This window comes from Triturus cristatus, chromosome 1_1 (genome assembly GCF_964204655.1).
Source record: "Triturus cristatus chromosome 1_1, aTriCri1.1, whole genome shotgun sequence".
Taxonomy (NCBI): Eukaryota; Metazoa; Chordata; class Amphibia; order Caudata; family Salamandridae; genus Triturus; species Triturus cristatus.
Window position 1 is genome coordinate 26,526,585 of NC_140579.1, and position 21,555 is coordinate 26,548,139.

Consider the following 21,555-nt stretch of genomic DNA (forward strand, 5'->3'; position numbering starts at 1 on the left):
CAGAGAGGTCTGGATCCGTATGGGATCGCGAGGCCGCCGATCGTGCTGAGACTGCCGTCTGGGTAGAGAGGTCTGGATTCGTGTGGAATCGCGAGGCCGCCACTTGTGATACTGTCGTATGGGCAGAGAGGTCTGGATCCGTGTGGGATCGCGAGGCCGCCGATTATAAGAGGTCTTGGTATGTATAGTAGGAATCCCCTGTCCTTAGGTCGTAGATATATGTGGTTGCACTATTGTAAACAGGTTCTAGGGAGGGGGTAACGTTCTGGCTGGGTTAGTGAGGCTCTGATGAGCGGGTTCTATCTGATCCGAAAACCCAAGCAGAACACCGTGTTAGTCAGTTATTTTGATTGAAAAGGATAGTGGAGGGATAAAAGAGTGAAGGGTTTAGACTTTTTGGGGGAGGTCATTGCAGTAGTGGGAGGCTTGGGATGAGTAAAAAGGGATGTGGAGGGGAAGAGTCAGAGGGAAGAGTTTAGAAAGGCTTGTTTTGTAGGAAAGGGGAGCTCAGTGTAGAATAACTTTAAAAAGATGGAAGGGAGTAAAAAGTGAGTAACGAGGAAGAAGTGCGAAGGGAAGAAGGGAGCATGAAACTACACCAGTACCTCCCCAACACAAAGCGATTAATGGCAAAGACTGAAAATAGCAGAGATTGTGAGAAAATGGAGGTAGCTTTAAGCATATATCAGAGAACAGACATACAGGAGAAGAGAATGGGGAAGATATTAATTGAGACTGAAGCAAGCATCATGAAATGAAGTCGTATATCATCATCAGAGAGATTCTGTGTGTTTAGACACTACATCAATGCCCCTCTTTATGTGACCAGTGGGCATGGCCATTTCCCCTCATATCTTCAACCGTTTTTTGGTGCAAAGTGATTGTTTACAATCTTGTTCTACCAACATATGGGAAATGTGATATTGTAACAGAATGACTGTTAGAGAAAGAAGAGTGCCACCCGAACTTACACAAGTATTAGAAGGAGCTGTAAAGTATAGAAAGACTAGAGACAAAAAAGTCAATTAATTAAAGACTGCAGAGACTAAAATTCCGTATATCACCACGGCACTCGGAATTTAAACGTGCAAGTTGCCTCCGGCACAAATAAACAGCGCCATGTGGGCAGGAAAGTACACCACCCAGATCAGTGCACACGAAACACACGACTGGAATAAAGGGAGGCAATGTTGCTTCACTGCTTAGCGACATTAGCCAGGCCTTCTTTAATAAGCTCCTCAATTACCTGTGGCCACAGGAAAAAGCATTTCATTAGCGGCAGACCAGGAAATTTGTGGCTTTTTACACTCCGCTCAATAGGCAAGGAACTGGGTTCTGGCAAAGAAAAACGTATTCAAGCAGCACTGTGCGGCAATAATAGCGACCAGCAGGTCATAAGAACCACAGCTGTAAAAGCTAGGTGTGTAATTAACTTTCTGCTTGTGCAGCGTTTTGGCTCTTTCGGAAGAGGCATTGAAGCACTAGTGTCCAGTCGAGGAGAGGCAGCAAATCCTTTTCCAAATGATGCAGGCACCAGATGCAAATTTGATGTGCAGTCACTGGTATCAAGCCATAAGGAAGCATATTGCAAAAACATTTGTACGCACAGCAATAAAGATCGCGTCTGGGCAAGCACTTACCGGATGATCACCAAGCTTCACACACGTTAACAAATTTTGGAAGTGAATAGTTACCACACAATGGCTTCCTTCATGATTCTGCATGGTACCCAAGGACAAGTATACACTTTTCCACTGAGCACTGATGCATTGTCATGATAGCAGATTAGCCAGATGAAGGATATTTACTCAACTGAGGCTCACCTCAAAATATCATTGATTACCCAAGTAATTTTTAGGTTTCGCCTAGCGATGCAGCGCCATGCGCTACTCACGTAAGCGGGATCTATTGTTGCCGACTTGCTTAGCGATGCGGGACAGGATAGGTGCACATGCTCTTGAAGACATGAGCTGTGAACGCGTACAGTGGCGTTAGCTGAGGTTGCAGGACTGGTTGCCGACTTGAAGTCGGAAGCGGGACAGGACCTGTGCACGCGCGTACCGCAACACATGAGCTGTGCGCGCGTACGGCTCGCGGCGCTCCTGCTGGCACCATACGCGTGCACATCTCCTGTCTGTGCGTGTCGTGCTTACGTGAGCACCCTCCGCTGTGCGCTCTACGCCGTGCTGGTTGTACTGCCTATTACATAATAATCCCCACTGCCAACGCTGCCGTACTCAGCCGCTGAATTGCAGCAAATTGCTGGCCGTACGCCTGGCAGGCAACAGGAACACCCCGGGTGACGCCACGGCTCACTGCCACTCTGCCCCTCCTCCAGGCGGTCTCAGCCTGTATGCAGTCTTCAAGGCCCTGTGAGGGATGTATGACGTTACAACGCACACTTTTAAGACGCATGCACTTACAACGCATTTTTTACAACGCACAATCCATTACAACGCATGACATTACAACGCAGGACACTACAACGCATTTTTAAAAACTACCTTTACAACGCATTTCCATTACAACGCATACTACCTTTACAACGCATACCATTACAACGCATAATATTAAATTGCATTTAAGGTAAGTATTAGATAGTATAGGGGTAAAAATTACTATTCTAACTCCAGGGGGTGCAACAGTAGGGTAAGTGTTGGATAGTATAGGGGTAAAAATTACTATTCTTACTCCAGGGGGTGCAACAGTAGGGTAAGTGTTGGATAGTATAGGGGTAAAAATTACTATTCTAACTCCAGGGGGTGCAACAGTAGGGTAAGTGTTGGATAGTATAGGGGTAAAAATTACTAATCTAACTCCAGGGGGTGCAACAGTAGGGTAAGTGTTGGATAGTATAGGGGTAAAAATTACTATTCTAACTCCAGGGGGTGCAACAGTAGGGTAAGTGTTGGATAGTATAGGGGTAAAAATTACTATTCTAACTCCAGGGGGTGCAACAGTAGGGTAAGTGTTGGATAGTATAGGGGTAAAAATTACTATTCTAACTCCAGGGGGTGCAACAGTAGGGAAAGTGTTGGATAGTATAGGGGTAAAAATTACTATTCTAACTCCAGGGGGTGCAACAGAAGGGTAAGTGTTGGATAGTATAGGGGTAAAAATTACTATTCTAACTCCAGGGGGTGCAACAGTAGGGTAAGTGTTGGATAGTATAGGGGTAAAAATTACTATATTATGCGTTGTAATGGTATGCGTTGTAATGGTAGTATGCGTTGTAATGGAATGCGTTGTAAAGGTAGTTTTTAAAAATGCGTTGTAGTGTCATGCGTTGTAATGTCATGCGTTGTAATGGATTGTGCGTTGTAAAAAATGCGTTGTAAGTGTAGTGCGTTGTAAAAGTTGCGTTGTAAAGGTTGTTCCCCCCCTGTGAGAGGCAAGGCACAGGTCCCGGCAGTCCCGCAGGCCACGAAATCTGCAGCTGGTCACCCCGGGCCTGCTGGGCCACCATTTGCGACCAGCGCAGACATCACCCCAGGTTGCTGCAAGGCAATTCCGCAGGAAGGCTCCGGCGGCGGTCTCTTTATGCCCGGCCCTGGGGATCGCCCATCACTCTGTGGCCCCGGTCAGGCCGCACCACAACTCCGACCGCACAAGGTCAGCATGCACACCCCCACCAGCAAGGCGTCTAGAGTGGTTCTGCGGCGGCAGGTCTCACAGCCACCGTGACTCGATGCCTCCCTTCATCGAGGCCGTGGCCGACCTTCCTCCCAACTCTGCTCCCTTCCAGAGCTGGGATCCACGGCTCTGCTGCCTGCCGGCCCTAGCCCCACTGAACATCGCACCAAACCCAGGACCTGCTGCCAAGCAGCTCTTGGGCACATTAGACTCCCGAGCTCGCCTCTCTTCAGGAGCAGTGCAAAAGCCACGCATGCCGTCTTGGCAAAAAAAATTCCTGCTGCTGGACAGAGATATAGAAAATGGCCGGCCTGCACGATATAGAAAAAGGCCTGCCTGCGCTTGTGTGACGGGAAGGAAAGGGATTCGGGTGGGGGGGTCAGTAACCCCCAGATACCGCTTCCAAACGAAAGGGTACCCCCACCAAACCTCCCTCTAAAAACGACTCCATGGGCCCCCGCCAAGAAACAGGAAACATACGGCGTGAGTTAGTAAGAAACCTCATTAGTTTGCTTTTCCGGTTTTTCTTTGCTTTTTTACGTTTATTTTTTGGGGGGATTGCTGATTATTGAGATGGGCATAGTTTTAATATGGCTGGAATTGGAGTGGAAAGCAATAGAACTGCTCCATGTACTCCTGTTTTCTCAGGCTCGGCATGAGTAAACAGATGCCTCTGTTTTCCACAAGAAAAGAACCCGGAAAACGATGGGTAAGTGAGTGTTTATTTGACAGGTTCAGTGATAACGAGCCGACAATGGTCTTCAAAGGGTATAGTCTGATGCATGCCCTGGACGCTCCATTATCTGGAGAGCTGGTAGCCTTACGTTAACTGAGACCATCAGACAATGGAGACATGAAGGAGGCAAACACTATGTAAGGGGTGCAAACAGACAACAGACACATGCATGTGATGAACGTGTTGATTCTGGGTGCCAGGTAAGTGATTGCACTGTTTGCAAGGGCGCAGCACGGCAGGAAAATACAATCATTTGCAATGCAATAGGTCTCGCTTTTGCAAGAGTTTAAGCTATTAGCATTGTAGATGACTATGGCTTTTGTTTTAAAAACCAAATTATGAATAAAAGGCATTGTAATTTACATTGCCAATAGCTCAAACTTGCGTAAATGCGAGACCTATTGCATTGCAAATGCTTGTTAATGGAGGCAAATGTTGCAGACTATACATATAGTATGTATGTACGTATCTATTTGAATTAATTAGTTAGTCATTCAGTGTGTCTATTTAAATATAGTATCACAGTAAGTTTATGTAAAGTTTAATTCTACTTATAGTTTTTAAATGGGAAGTTAGCTTTGGTAGAGCATTTTTGTAACTCCGTGCAAAAACTTCACATTGATCTCCAAGCTCAAGAACCATTTAAAAGCTATGTTTGTCAGCTTTCACAATTCCAGTTTTGTTCAATAAGTACTGATGACCCACGGCTAAGATAACGTTGTTAATACATTTTAGCCATCAGCGTTTAATTCAATCTTCTGGTGAAAGGCAGTTTGATAAAATCTTACTATTTAAATTTGCAGCTAGATTGCTCAATGCTGCTCTCTACAGGAGGAGGTGGGGCAGTTTTATATGATGCTCCAGATACTTCCAGCCTACCTCGTCATGCAGAATGAAAATGTGACATCTGTACCAGACACATTCGAAAGGTCTTTTATTCAACCTATATAGACGAAACATTGGCTAATGTCAGTATTTCTGCCCGCAGGTCACGTAGAGGCTTTATAGACAGTCAACATTTCAGCCAATGGTCTTTTCCTGTGGCCTGATCTTACAGCAAACCTGAAAATCACTCAATGGATGTGCTGAAAGTGAATCCTGCTAGATGTTTCCATGTGAACATGGAAATAAAAGTAATGCGGAGGTAGTGAATGTCCTCTACAGAGCCTCTACAGAGCCCAGGCTCAAGAGTCATAATGAAAGTTTTAAGTATGTATTGAATCAGAGGCAAGTTTAACCCAGTGAAGGCAAAATAAAGCTTTTTTTTACTTCAAAGTTAGGAGTCTCCCGTCTGAATCGGGTCTATTGGCATGTTTGGTAGGCACCGAAAATGGTGAGAATGATCGGCTTTTCCAATGCTTGTTCGTATTGTTCACAAGAGGTCTTTTCACAACAGACACAATTAGCTGTGGTCGAGGCATATTAAGGAAATCTAGTAAGGACTGCTAAACCTGAACCTTCGTAAACAATCAAAGTCGCCATTACATTGTGCGTCCTTTAAGCAACCATAATACCGGGGCTTCATTTTGTGGTGATTTTTGTTTTACTGATCGGGAAATAATTTAATGTTGTCTCAATTCTACTAGTATTTTCTCATTGTAATACTTTTCTCATAGTAATTACTTCAGACACGTATGTAACAATATTCACAATGCGGATATTTTAACTGAATCGCTTCTCATTTACATGCCGTAGATTATTCTCTTTCTTTTCTGTACTACAAAGGTAGCAAGCTCATAGCGCGGTGTTCTTTGGATTCCTTTCCTGCAAAAATGAACTTTAGGAATTCCAAGATGGCCGCCACGTTGGTTGTGGATTAGTGGGCGGTCTGCGTGCTGCAGCTCGTGTTCTTGTTTACACCGGTGTGGCGGTAGAGCGGAGCCGTGCCTGGCTCACAGTTTCTTTGGAGCCGACAGTGGAGGAGCTCTGTTTGCCATGGCTTCCGCCGCCACCTCGGACCCCTTGCACAGCCTGCAGGAGGAGGCTTCTTGCCCAGTCTGCCTGGACCCCTTCCGGGACCCGGTGTCGGTGGAGTGCGGCCACAGCTTCTGCCGGTCCTGCATCAACCAGACCTGGCGGGGCCTGCAGTGCAACTTCCCCTGCCCGCAGTGCCGCAGGGTGTCCCGCTGGAAGAAACTGCGGCCTAACCGACACCTCGCTAACATGTCCGAGCTCGTGGAGCAGCTGGCGCAGGTGCAGGCTGGCCGCTGCTCCAAGCACCACGAACCGCTGCGGCTCTACTGCCAGCAGGACCAGCGGGCCCTCTGCCTGGTGTGCCGAGAGTCCTGGGAGCACCGGGCGCACACCGTGGTGCCCGTGGAGGAAAGCACCGAGGAGTACAGGGTAAGGAGGACTTCTACTTTCTTTGTTTATGTTTATACAGTGCGAACTGGACCGGAATAAACTGAAGCGCGTTACAGGAGTCAGTACCACTTGATTAATGTTCTTAATTGCTACGCCCGGGTGATTACGTGATTTGTAAGTAATCACAGAATGATGCGTCGATGCTAAGGCCTAAACCTAGTTCTAAAGCTGGTAGGCTCTGGCCGTAAGACCACATCCTCGCTCTGTTTCGCATGGTCTCGTTCTTGGACGGTCTAATGTGTGATCGAGACTTAGGAACCTAAACTCTTATGTTTCCCGCGAAATGAGTTAAGTTGTGTGATCTTTGGCAAATCTCTCTATCTCTCGTGGCGGAAGTAGTGATTGCCAGATCTAAGACACAAAATAAGTACCCTACAAGTTACACTCCATTGCCCAGCGGCCGTTCCAGAACAACTCGAAGAATCCCAGAATAACACCACATATGGAAGTGGGATAATTATTTTTTAAGTGATGTATTCAGATAAAAAAAGACTAAAATACCAGATAGGCTGGATAACAGGAATATGCCACGGATGAGATTCCAGGTCCCACACTGGTTGCTGCCGGTCATTTTTGTTTACTTTTTTCTGCAGACTACCACATCTGGAAAGTGGTTTATATCACATGAATTTACTTTTTTGTTCTTTCAGATAACGTTTTGACATTAACAAGTTTTTTTACAGCCATGAAACTTTCTCACATTGTCCCACAAAGTTATCCATCTTCCTAACTGTCTCATCCCTATACCTAATCCTTTACCAATATAGTGTACTGTACTATCAACAGATTGTAATATTCTTGGTTATGTGGGTGCGAGGGACCCCTAATAACACATCTAAACATGACACCTTAATACGTGCACAGTTGGATTAGAGACTGTATTAAGCCTCAATTACATGAGGCAATGTGTACCTGAGATTAGGCACCATACAGCATATTAAGGATGGGCTCAATAAGTGATTTGTAGTGGAAACATTTAATTTTAGAAAGACTTATTACAAAAATATCAGAAGGTGCGGTATAGAAATTGTAAATACTGATGCATAAAGTAATTGCCATGAAGGCTGTCAGTAATAGGGCAATACAGAATGAGGAGCAAAATCCGAAAAATTCTAAGTCTCAAAAGTGTAGCAAAATCAATAAGCCAGACAGCATCCCTAGCAGCAACAGAAAGTCATAGGGGAGTCTGTCACCCCCAAATATGAGGGTTTATAAAGGGGAATCCTATAGAACAGTGAGAAGTGCAGAATCATCATAATATGAACAAAAGATTTGTAATTTTTAGCAAATTGGAGTACCATTCTATTAAGTGTAATATTGCCTACCATCTAAGCACTATCCTATTACATAAGTATTGATTCTGCCCCCTCTATGCTAATTTCACCCAGCGATGGCAGAGCAAACTAGTTACGAAACAAGCATTGGTAAATGCAATAGGTTTTGCCCATGTGATTGATAATACACTTTTTGTTGTTGTTGGAAGTGTTAGTTTGGTGAGCAGTTTTGTAATATGTTAGCGAAACTCACTAAAAGTGCTATGGCTAATTTACTGAGAAAGGCAATATATTGAACATTTACTGGTGGTACTATAAAGCAGGGAGATTAGGTAAAGGGCGGACAATAAAGGGAAAAAACATGCACCCTACAAGCATGCTTAAAATGTGTGCAGCCAAGGGGAGATTACGTGAAGGGCGGAGGACTAACCAAACAGCCATAGTATAAGCGCTGTGCAGGCAAAACCAAAAACAAGCTGTGCTGGTGAAAGACAGCAGAGCTGGTCAACAACATGAAGCCACCCGCTGAAACTTTGTCTGCAATCCCACATGTCTCCAAAAGGTGCATTAACCCCTTGAGCAATTTTATTGAGTTTCTCTATTACAGTCAGTCTTCGGTCCCATTTCTTTGCAAAATGTGCATACTTCCACCTTCCTAAATGCAAGAGGGAAGATCTTGTAACCCTTTTCTCAGACTATCCTCTGAGAATTATCGCGTCATCCACTTTTACAGTATAAAAGATGCATAAAATTGGGAGCTGTAGTTTCCATCTGGCCGTGTGTTATTTTTTAGGTCTCGCAGACCTAGCACTGGAGCGCGCATGTGTTCCTTGCTCTGCGAGGGCTTATTGTTATCGATACACTTTCACGCCCCTTCCTCCCATTGGCTTGCGTCATACTTGAGGCTAAACGCTGGCTTTCTATTGTAAAGGAGGCTTCTTAGTCCCTCCTGGTTACCACCCTGCCCACTTTTAGCCCCGCCCGCCCGTACTGGATCCTTTACTGGCGGCCTCCTTTAATTATAAATCAACAAGGAGTTAAAGAGGGAAAATATGCCAGGCCACCCTCCACTCAATCTGTAATACAACAACAAAGACCTGGCAACAAAAACAGGCACTATCTGGACGATATTTTTATATATGTAAATACATGGGATTGCTGGCAGGGTAATGTATAAATCTATTACTCCTACGTCAGTAGTTCTTGTCATGAACTATCATTAAATCCCCAGTGCCATACAACTTAGTACTTAATAATTCCCAATATGTGAAAAAAATCAGCCACACATTAAAGTCACTCATCAAGCACCAAGATACAGTGCAGGAAATTAATAAGACAAATATGAAAAAAATCTGAGAAAATGAGAAAGTATCTCACGTGTGCAACACCAGAGGAGCCGCTGGCAGGTTCTCACCAGTTTGCTCACGATTTTACCATCATCGATTTCTTTCTCATGAAAAAACTGTGTGTCCAATTTAGGAAAGTGTGAAAAAAAGAGAGGAAGCAAACCCGAAAACAAAGCAAAAAGACCTGTGAAATCTTAAATAAAATTAGGTCTAACTCACGTATATACTTCCAACTTCTTTATTTCATTACGTGAGTTATCCCAAGGTTAAAAACACTGTCATGCCGTGTAACCACATTCAGGAATGGCCAACATGTTTCATTGCCTTTTTAGAATAACGGCAAATTCATCAGGGCGTAAAGGGTCTGCATTCACTTTCCCTGGACTTTTTCTATTTAAGAAAGAGTGACTAATGAGAGCCACGGGCCCGCATACCAGCTCTCAATTAGTTATAGGAGTCTGTGCCATTTGCACTATTCTTCCCCAATGTAAGCACGTCTGTTGCTCACACCTTCATCGTTAGCGCTCTTAATCCGCGCGGTCACTCATCCCGGCATCAACACGTCTCAGTATGCGTCTTCAATTTCACGCGCTGCCTGTTTAAACTTGCGGTTGCGCGTGCACGCCCGCAGCCACCATCTGCCTCCCTTCCAGTGCGCTCGCACCACTCGTGTGCTTTAAAAAGAATTCCTTTCGGTGCATGCACTCTTCCCTCCTGTTTACTTCTTTTGCCGCGCGGCCGCATTACTTTTACTTCTCTTATCTCCCATGCCCCATTTTAACTTCAATAATGGCGGCCGCGTGGCTTCATATAAAGCGGGTCACCCAAATCTTTTGTTTTTAATTGTATATTTTTCAGCGCATATGGCGGCCGCACGACTTTCTTATAGCATGCACTGCCAAAATCCTTGTTAATAAAATGCAGCACACCGAGCTTGTGCATTTTTTGGTGGCACATTGCTGATTTGAGGGCACCTGATCGTCAGCCTCCCAACACCGTTCCGCTTCGCAGCTTGGCCCCAAGCCACTCCAACTCCAACCCGCCCCCCCCCCCCCTTTCCGCCCTGCCTGACCCGCATCAGCCTTTAGCCTCCCGTTGCAGCATATATGCTTTATCCTTGATGCAGCCCAGACGATTTGGCTTTCCTTTCCTTGTACGTCCACTTTAGGCTGCGTGAATCCTCTGCATGTGTACAAGGCAGGGGTCTTCAAGCTGTGGGTCGCGACCCCCAGGGGGGTAGTGGAGAGATAGAAAGGGGGTTCGCAAATTCCCAGTCACACAGAAAATAAAAAGTCAAGTGTCTCAAGGCTGCTGTGGTCGTGTTCCGTGAAGCACCCAGTGTATTCAGTGTTGCTGTATAACAGTGTACTCTGAGCTTTGAATTAAGCTGCCTTTTTTTGGCTTAACGTTCCGGTAGTTGAGAGAGGTTTCTTTTCTGAGGATGTGTGAAGAATGACCGGAAACAAAAGTTTGCGGTTTTGATATTCTTCACCATCATACCAATAAGACTTTATATATTTTTTTTTTTTGCGGTGCAATTTTTGTCATTGTTGTAGGTTGAGCTGCTTTTCGTGTCAGTGGCGGAGAGGCCCCTATACTTTTTCAGCCAACTGTTGCTAAAAGTGACATTGCCAAATGAATTGTCATCTGGTACCTAAATAACATTTCCGTAACCCAAATGGGACGTTTCATTAAATTGGGAATGACGACGTAATGCTGGAGACGTGTAGATTGCACTCAAACTTGCAGGGTGTACACTAACGCAGTTTTCCAATTTTTTTTCGGCTCAACAGATATCGGTTACTTTCTGCTGAAGTGCAGTTTTTTTCATGCTGTAAAGTGCGCCCCTATCAAATAAATGCAGGTGGTGTCTTCCTTTCTGCATTAGTACAGAGGTCAAATATGTGAAAATAGCGTAGGTGAATGTGAGGGCCCAAGTCTCCAAGTCAAGGACCATAGAAATCGGGCCAAAAGCCCAGCAGATGTCCGAGGCAACAAGCAGTGAATGACCACATGGAAAGCAGGCTTTTGATACCAGTGCTTTCCGCCTGCAGTTCTGTTCCTGTGCAGTAAGTGCCACACTCCTCTCTGCCCCACGGGTACTTTACTGCTTTTACTTGCTCCGGGAGTTTAAATGCAGAAAGTGTGCCTTCGTGTTTGTCTGCAGCTGAGGTCGGTCAGTCAGTCATGAAAGCTTTATTCGATTTTCAGAGTAAAATCATAAAAGCGTACATACATATAAATAAAAATACATTGCATATTTAAAACAGATAAGAGCAGTTAAAAAGGATAAAAAGACATAATATAGTTTTTAGGATGGTTGCATTGAGTTCCGAAATTTGATGACCAGTTTTAAAAAACTGAATACTGCAGAAGTAACACATTCATCTTCTAATTGTAGGAGCCTAATCATGGCAGGTCTGCAGGTACGGATTCCCCAGGCTTTTAAAATCGGTTTTAGGAAGGCTCCTCTGGGCAGCTGATAAAATTTACAAAATAGAATACAATGTATATTTGATTGGGCAGAGATATTGTCACAAGGGCACAATAAAATTTCATTAGACCAGAGGTTACAGACAGGGAATGTAATCATGCGAAAAAAGTTGCCAAATCTAAGACGGGTAAATAGCGTTCGGGCATAGCAGTTTGGCTGAGTTAAGAGGTACCTTTGAAGGCCTTCGTTGATAGTTACTTTTTGGAAATCAGTGACTGTAGTTTTGTTTTTTTCTAAAGTCCATCTCTTAGAAGTTAGATGGTTGAGAGCCAACTTTCTTAGAGTTTTTCTGGGCACCATTTCCATGCTTGATGGCCTCTCGAAAAACTCCAAATGGCCAAGATCGATCAACATATTTTTTACATATGCAAGCCATTTAATGTTTGTCAGACCATCGAGGCTAAAACAGTCAGTAATTAGATCTCTGTTTAATGAGGTCTCTGGAGTAACCCAGATTTTATGCCACAAGAGTATGGGCGCAATTTTAATAACATCTGAGATGTACAGCATGCCCAACTCAATATGTATAAAATAAGTTGATGTTGATTTAGGGACTCCAAGTAAGTAACGTAAAAACTGATTTTCTGTTTGTTGTATCAAAGCTGGATTTTCAATCCCCCAAAGGCCTGCTCCATAGGTGGCAGTAGAAACGCATTTAGCTTTGTAGATTTCAATCAGCTCTTTCACTGGCCTGCCACCTATTTTCGAGGAGAACTTTTTTAGGGCGCCTATTTCTCGAGTGAAGGCTAAGTTTCTGGCATTAATTGCTGCTAGCCAGTTTCCTTTCCTATCAAAATTTATACCTAGGTAAGAAAATTGGTCTGTGGTCTCTATCCTCTTATTATCTAAGAAGATTGGGCAGGACATTTTCTTTGTGCCGGGTCCACAGGCCATCGTGAAGGTTTTTGTAATATTGATTTTTAGCCCTCGTTCTTTCATATAATTAGAAAATTTCTGGACGGCCCTCTGAAGGCCAATGTTAGTTCGAGACATGATGGCAGCGTCATCAGCATAAAGAAGTAATGGGGCAGGAGTGCCCAGAATTGTTGGATAGTCATACTGAGATTCCATTAAGTGTTTGCCAATGGAATTTATGTATAGGGTGAAAAGGAGGGGGGCTAAAATGCACCCCTGTCTCACCCCTCTCTTAATAGAAAATTTGCCAGAGCACTCCCCTTTATTTCCAAAGCGTACCCTGGCTCCTGCGTCGCTATAAAGTGCTTTTATAAAGTGTAAAATATTTGAATCTATACCCATCTCTGATAAAATGGACCATAGTATCTTGTGATTCACGCAATCAAAAGCGGAACTCAGGTCCACAAACGTAACAAAAAGTTTTCCCTTTTTTGCCTGATTATATTTCGATAGAACTAAGGCCAAATTTAGGCTCTGTTCTATAGTACCTTTACCAGGGCTAAATCCGTACTGTAAATGTGACACTATCTTGTTCTCTTCCGCCCAGAGTTGTATTCTGTCTAAAATTGCCCGAGCTGCTACCTTCATTAATGCGTCTAAAAGCGATATTGGCCGGTAACAGGTGGGGTCGTCTCTGTCTCCTTTCTTGAAAATCGGAACGACTATGGCTTCAGACCAAGACGGTGGGAACCCATGTCGATTAGAATGGTTTAAGACATTTGTTAGCAGGGGGCCCCACAAGTCAGGTTCGGCTTTGTACACATCTGTCGGAACACCATCGGGACCTGGAGCTTTGCCTGAGGGGCTATCTTTAATTGCCTTTGTGATCTCCAGGCTGGAAAAGGTTATGTCTATAGGGAATGAGGAGGATAAAATTGTAGGTTTTTGGATAAGTAACCCATCCGCCAGTAAATTGCTATAATTGAGATATTCATGTGTATCATATAGAAGTTTAAAATGATTCACCCAGGTTTCCCCATTAATGGCTAGGTCATTTTTGTAAAAAAAAAAAAAAAATCAAAATAATGAAGCTATACTATACCAAAGTATGTGGCATCACAAAGCATTATTTACATTTTCTTACCACACAATTTAGTCGAACCTGCCGCATAATTAGGTCCTCATAATGCCAGTAGCCCTGTCTATAGGTTTAGAAATTTTTGCCAGAAGGGGGTCCTTACTCCTGAGAATTTTGACAGGGGGGGGTCTCGGCATCCAAAAGTTTGAAGACCTCTGGTATAAGGTAACATTGTGTTGCTCCTGTCTGTGCTTAACTAGTTACGTGCTGGATTCTTTTATTACAGCTTCTGTTCACTAGCTGTTCCAGAGATGAAAGTTAATTTATATTTTATAAAGTGCAGCACGCAAAGCTTAATTTTTATCAGCACTGTTTTCTCAGTCCTGTCTCCCAACACCCTTCTGCTATGCAGCTTAACCCCCCCCCCCCCCCCCCCCACTACCTCCCCATTAGCTTTACCTATGTCGGCCTTGTAAATGCTTGTTAATTAATGCCCCCGGTGTCCATCTCCCCAACTCCTCCCTCATCGCTGCTTTCTTCCTGCATGTTTTACGTTGCAACCATTTTCCAAGCTTTGCTCGTGCTCAGGCTATTGGCTCGCCCGTGGTAGCTGCAGCTCACCCGGTTTAGAGCCCCTATCTCTGCAGTAACTGGGCAAGGGCCGCCACGTACCGGAAATCTCCCCACTGGGGGCATCGCAATCATGATCCGGAATAATTAGCCACTGGATCTAAACTCAGTAGTTGTTTCGTTATTCACTGCTACACAGAGCATTATCATGCAAGTACTTGAGGAATTCTTTCCCTCTGGAGATATTTACCATCCGCACGCAGCTAAGGTGCTGGCTGGCCTGCCAATTACATGGGTTGATGGCAATTTGATATGAGCATTCTTATTCATTTATTTATGCGTCTGAAGTCCACGCAATTGCGTGACGTGTTCAGTGTCAAAACTGGGTTGGCACTGATTGCCTAAACCTTAGCGAGACAAGATGCTAATCCTGTGTATTTATTTTGCACTGGGCGCAGCCAGGCTTGCGTGAACAAAACCTTGTGATCCTGGGCAGATACGCTCAGTGTCAAACCACTGCATGACCGCACTGTGCGATCCTGGGCAATTATCACATATCTGAGTACCTTCCTACAAATACTGACTGAGATCAGGAGGCACAATGTACAAATCCTCCCGTGCATTGAATCTGCCCAACTAATATGTTGCTGCTTGAATGATAACAAAACCGGGTGTAACACAAGAATTCACTTTCCTCTCGCATCACAAAAGCGTTATCTCCAGAGGTGAGACAGGAATGTTTCTCCCTCCTCATAGACCAGTATCAGATAACGGCGCAGGAATCTTGTTTTAAGAACTGGGCCTGTTTTCTCAAGAGATGGGAAGGGGCGGAGATGTGGGAGGGCTGTAGAGTGTTGCTGGCCGTTGCCTAATGTGCAACAGGAACATTTATTGGCTTATTTGAACAAGTGAATACAGAAAACAAGCATTGGCATTGCCAATAAGTCTCACTTTTGGGACCTTATAAGTATTTAGTTATGCAGCACAATATCCTTGGTGCAACAACTTCAACTGTTGCACGGCTAAACGCTTATAAGGTACAAGATTTAGCCATGCAACAGCTGATGTTGTTGCACCAAGGATATTGTGCTGCAAAACTAAATACTTAAAAGGTCCCAAAAGCGAGACCTGTTGGTTATGCCAATGCTTGTTTCATTCACCTTTGGCATGGGCTTCTGTGTTTTCATTTTTGCATCCCGCTTTCACTTAAAGTAAAAGCGTGATGCAAATATAAACAAGCGCCTGCCTTTGCTTAATGGCAACAGCTTGTTTTGAATGCATTTTTTACCTTTACCAGCAGCAACCCTGCTGGCTCAGTGTGTTCTTAGCGATATACATGGAGTGATTTCAGGGCACACCATACCCTGGCTAGGTGGAGAGGGTCAGTGCCTGCTGCACTGTCGGACAGAGCAGCCAGGATTCATGTGCAGGTGGGGTGAAGCGCTACACAGTGCTGTCAGCTTCAGCGCCTGCTGCTAGTCGCCCTGTGCAAAGTCAAGGAGCCAGGCGACCGCCTTGCCCCTCCTGGGGTGGGTGGAGTCTCCTCCGCTCCTGGGCCACTCTTCTTGTTAGAGTGCCTCTTGTGCATGCGCTGCTCTCTGCTTGACCCCTCCCTGCTGGGCAGCTGCATTGTCAGAGCGGCCTCCGTCCTATTCGCCAGGGAGCTGCTCGCCTGACGTCCACTACGCTCAATCTCGTTCAAGGAGGACCCCAGCCACTGGTGCTTCTAGCAACACCGAGCACCGCCCCTGCACTCCAGTGCGGGCTGCTACCGACCCTGAGCACCACCCCTACACCCTCCGTGCACTCTGCTATACTACACTGCGCACCGCCCTACACCTCCGCGCACTCCATCTGCATCCCCAGCGCTCTCCTCTGCTGCTCCCCTCAGTGTACTCTCCCGCCGCCTCTTCTCGCTCGCCATCTCCCAACTCCGGTGTCCGGCCGAAGCTTCTCATGCTATATCTGCATTCAGTTTAACAATGCCCCTTTCGCATGACGGAATACCACTTTCTGCTCCAGTCTGGATCTTAGCTTATATTTCATCGGCCATTGCCAGTGTCCCGTCGTTTTGCGCGTGAATGGTTAGAACACCGGAGCTTAGTTCTGATAACCTCCCCTTAACCTTTCTCTGTCCCAAAAGGGTTTATGCCAAAACTTCACAGATAACCTGCACCGTGGGTTTACAGCTTGAGAGGTGCAGGACTGGCGTATGCCGCTGCCCTGCTGGAGGGTGTGGACAGACAGAACCTCTGCCTGTATCTGTGTCTCTGTGAGCGCGCCCATCGCTCTGTTACTCTCGCTTTAACGGTCTTTCTCTGTCTGTTTTTTAGGTCTCGTCTGAGCCAGCGCTTTAGCGCTGCTCTCGCGAGAGCTTTTGTATAAGGGGGATCTGGCAGTGCAAACTAGTGCTTTTCAGGCCTCCAAATACAGTGCATGTGCGCCGGGCGCGCGCACCATTTGGCAGCCTGAAAAGCACTGCTTGATAACTTTCACTTTCGCGGCCGCTTTGATGTCCTCAGTGTGCCGCGTGGCCACTTTGGACATCAAAGCGGCCGTGAAAGTGCACACCATTTGCCACCCCCTCCCTGCTTGTTTAAGTATGTGTTGATCTGAATCAAAATCCACTGTTGCTGAAATGAAGTAGTCGTTTGTCGTTGCTTTCTGCGAACGTTTTCACACCTAGAGCCATGTAAATTGTGTTATTTTCTCATGAGAGACAAAAGTGTATTCGATAGAAAAGAGTTCTCCGAAAAAAAAAAAATGCGGTCGGTTTGGTCAGTTGTTTGCAAAGGGGAATCAAGCAAGCAAGAAACACGAGAACTACCTGGATTGCTTCCAGTGCTTTTATTTTCAAACTTGTTTTGTTATGAGTCACCGAAATGGATTTGTAGTTTGCTCTCCGTTCTGTATTTCTCCGGTGTCGGTGCCCAGCTGGAGGTGCACGTCTTCTGTGACTGCTGCTGGTCCTGATTCAAAAGCCCAGCCCCCCTTTCTCGGATGCAGAGCCCACTCAAAGGAGCACAGAGATGACGATTTATTTACTCCTAGAGTGCAAATCAGAACAATTTATCTTCCATTTGAAGAGAGGAAATTGTTTTTTTACAGTTTTCTTGGCAACAGCAGCGGCGCTGGCATCTGCAAAGGTTAATGATCAAGCGCTGGCTGGTTAGTGCTGCAGTCCGGGCGCTTACCTTATGGCCCAGCGGTTTCAAGAGTAGTGAAATTTTGTTTAACACATGTCAACATTCAATTTTTGGAACAGATTGCTTCCCCTGCTAATTAAGGAAATAAACCTTCTTACACCCTTTTGCTACAGGTAACAATTGTGTGGCGTCTTTCTGCCTTACATTGCTACCACGCGCCATGAAATATTGGCTCCCCTCTACCTGCCCTCATCTACTCGAAAGTACAGTGTTGTGGATTTATGGTAAATGCATAGCAAATGTATCCCCTTGGACCTTGCATCTTTTACATGATTTGCATCCGAAGCCCGTAGAGTCAATAGTAGGATCATGGTTCTGATTTATTGAATATCTTCTCAGCGTATCGGTCTAAGATTTACTAGGATGCGAAAATGGAGGCCCAGAAATTCCTAATGTTACCGTAATCTTCATAGAGCTTTTCCAAATGTACTTCCTTTATTGCAGATTGGGGGATGCCTGGAACGCTTTGTGAATATTGGTGCTCAAAAAGATGTATTAACACTGGCTCCAGTTAATTTGTGACTGACTATTGCACATCTTTGTGACTACTGATTTGCTGCATGGCAAATCATAGTGAGCAAGATTAGGGATGCCTGAAGTTGTGTTGCAGCGGCAGATGCATCTTCTTACGTGCTCCAGGACAACTTTAGAGATTTTGTCCTACCAGGCTTTCCTTGGGAAGAGACGCATGACAAATCTACTTCATTTAAATACCCAATCTAACACGAACCTTACGTCCCACTTCTGAAATTGAATTATCATGCATAGCCTCAACCTTGTCCTAACACGGGAACTACTATCCTTATTATGATGTGCTGACCGAAGTCTCAGGAAACAAGCATTTGCAATGTAATAGGTCTCAGATTCGCGAAATTTTGAGCTATTGGCATTGTAAATGACAATGCCTTTTATTTATGTTTTCAAAACCTACACATAGATAAAAAGGTTTGTCATTTATAATGCCAGTAGCTCAAAGTCCCGCAAATGCGAGACCTATTGCATTGCAAATGCTTGTCTTTTAATGTCTCCGTCGCTTACCTTGCACAGTCTCTATCTGCCTGCCACCCCATGTATCCAGCCACTGTCATTCTGCCTGTCACTTTATATCTGCAGCACTCGCCTCTCTTTCTATCTGTCTCTCGCTGTGCTGCTCTTTTCTACCTCTTGCTTCTCCTATCTATCTGTCTGTCCACATCTCTTCTCAATATTTACACATCCCTTTCTTCCCACCTGTCTATTGTTGTGCGAACTGTCTCTCCATGCCTTACTCTTCCTCTCTCCATCAGCGTCCAGTCTCTGTCTTCTCTCTGTCAGTGTGCCATGTCTGTTTGTCTTTCTCTTTGCCTCACGGCGCTTGCCTCTGTAGAAAGACAAACACGTTCTGTTCTGTTAACTCGGGGAGAAAAAACGATTCATGTCTGAAACTTTGAGTGGGCATAAAGGGAGCACGCACTTACTCTGGGTAAATCATACTGAAGACTACAAAGAGGATCGTGTGAGTGGACACAGCTGACAAATACGGCTGTTTTACCCTCTTTTCACCAAATCGTCCAGGATTTTTAAAGTAGCGCTCAATAGCCTAGTCCAGCCAAGTCCAAATGAAAGAGAACGTGATTTGCCCAGGATTAAACAGGGCTTCAAACGGGGAAATAGGGAACCGAAATCTGGTCTCCTTGCTCAATATTTATACGTGCTTCTATATGTACTGCTGGTTTTTATTCTTTAACTGTACTGACCATTTGTAATACCCTGATGTAGTAAAGAACATGTCGGGTGTCCTTTATGTAGCGCCTTACACCTGCATTTAAGTCATTTCTAAACCCTCTCAATTGTTGTAGTTTACGGACCGGAGTAAAGGTGGCAATTAATTATAATAGCTGTGCTTCAAGTCCCAACCACCTCCCCACTGATATACCATGCATTGGTATCCCCATGATCACACAGCTTTGCTCAGTGGTGAGGTAGCCACCACTTGTGATAGCACAGCAGGTGATAACACCACTAGATGCCTGAATACAAATACAAAATGCGGCTGACCAGGGTTCAGCACCTCAGTTCCAAAGTTTAGAAAAACAAATAAGAGTCCGTGCAACTGCTTCCGGAGTTCGCCGCACTTCCATTCCACTGGAAACCAGATCATTCGATTCGTACTAAGAAGGAAGGTGCACCAGGAAATGGGCAATAAGCTTCAAATCTATTAAAAAATATATCCTTTATTATGCTTGTAGTGTTAAAAGTGGTCATCAGCCAACGCGTTTTGTTCCAAAGGAACTTCGTCAGGGCTGAAAAGATACATAGATAAAAACAAAGACAAAACTCAATAACACGTAATACATGTGACAACATATTGACAAATTACATACCACATATATAAATATATACATGGACTCAACAAATTACACAATTACATCCATAGAACGGCACAGAAAAAGCCAAAAGCACAGAAAAATAAATATATCCACATACAAATGACCCAAAATAAACAACACAACAATTATATATACAGATAAAACCATTTAAATGTTTAAACAAAACATAAATAAACACATCAACAGTAATGAATACCAATTAAGATTAAATGATCTTGCATGATGTATTTTCATAGAAAGGTCAAATAACATCAGAAAGGCAATTGTGAAAAGGGCAAAGTTAGTTTTTACATGATCTGAATTAGATAAAAAGGTCCTCGTGCTCAAAAAATCAATTCAAACAAGTGTAACGTATTGATCATCTCCAAGCATGAGCAAAGAAACGAAGGAGAGAGAGAACAACAATGAAAAAAGGGAGAAGGCAGAAAAACAAAAGGAAAAGAAGGTATACAGATATGACTTCGAGATCCATCTAGAGGTCTCACCTCAGATATTCAACTATAAGTCCAGTTGACATATATATGTGGGCCAATGGATTCCAATTTACGAATAGTGTGCGTAGAGAGATCAGCTTTCTAAGAAAGGCAATATCTAAAACTAAAATTATAAACCGAAATCAAACTCATTTTTTACTCTCAAAATATAGATCACCAACATCAATAATCAGAGCAGAGACAAAGACAAATAAACCCCACTCGGAAAAAACATAAAGTGCCCAAAAGGAAAGTTTTATATATTTCACCATAAATGTAAAGAAATAAACTATATGATTCAAGAATCCTGCAATCTTCCAAACTATATAGACCTCAGGATTAATCCAAAATCTAATGCAAACCAAAGCCAGTGCTAACCATTAGACCATGCCTCTTTAGATATTGCACACATTTATTTCCTTGTTATGATATTACAAAAACCCCACCGAAATATAACTCGGCGGCCAATGAATTATACAGTGAAACGAGAGCTCCACAATGCCATCTTACCTCTCCAATATTTTAAGAGTGCCGAATTATCACAAAGCAGTCCCTCGCAATTTTACTTGATTCCCAAGGTCAATATAGACGTCAGTAGTCCTAAAAAACATGTATATTTACTTATTCTTTGTGTACTTAATATGTATATGAGATTTAACCTCAAAACTCACATCATCACAGTAATCATCATAGTCAACAAAGAATAAGTCGAACCACATTACCAGCATGTAACCTCCCAGCGGGCAATACATTCAGACTCTGACTAAACAGGCTTGAAAAACATCTATGCGCATATCTCCTTTGTCCCCACACTATAAAATCGAGATTATGCCACCAAACGGGGTCCTTCGTCAAGGAAAACATATATTCAGCACTTGGCAAATGGAAGCGCATGTGTACCTTTTTTTTAAACACCACTAGATGCCCTAAGTATGAAAGAGCGGGTGAGCAATGTGGCCGTAGAGTAGGCTTCAAGGGTGGAACTATTATTTCAAACACTGCACAGCTCTACAAGTAAATCTGAAACCAGGAGCTTCGCTACACTCCATAACACATGGATAAAAGACATTGCCATTTACAACGCCATTTTGAACGCAATAGCTCTAACATAAGCCAATGCAAGACCTATTGCATTTCCAATGCTTGTTTTTTAACCA

The 21,555-nt window shown here is 44.1% G+C and overlaps 1 protein-coding gene across 1 annotated transcript in view; it reads left to right on the forward strand.

The window, feature by feature from the left end:
• Window positions 1–6,215: 6,215 nt before the first annotated feature.
• LOC146869206 (E3 ubiquitin-protein ligase TRIM39-like) overlaps window positions 6,216–21,555 on the forward strand; it is an 86,587-nt gene continuing 71,247 nt past the window's right edge. The window contains exon 1 of the mRNA XM_085643408.1: window positions 6,216–6,712. Within this exon, the coding sequence (XP_085499534.1) occupies window positions 6,305–6,712 (408 nt within the window). The 5' untranslated portion in view covers window positions 6,216–6,304. The remainder of the gene's footprint in view (window positions 6,713–21,555) is intronic.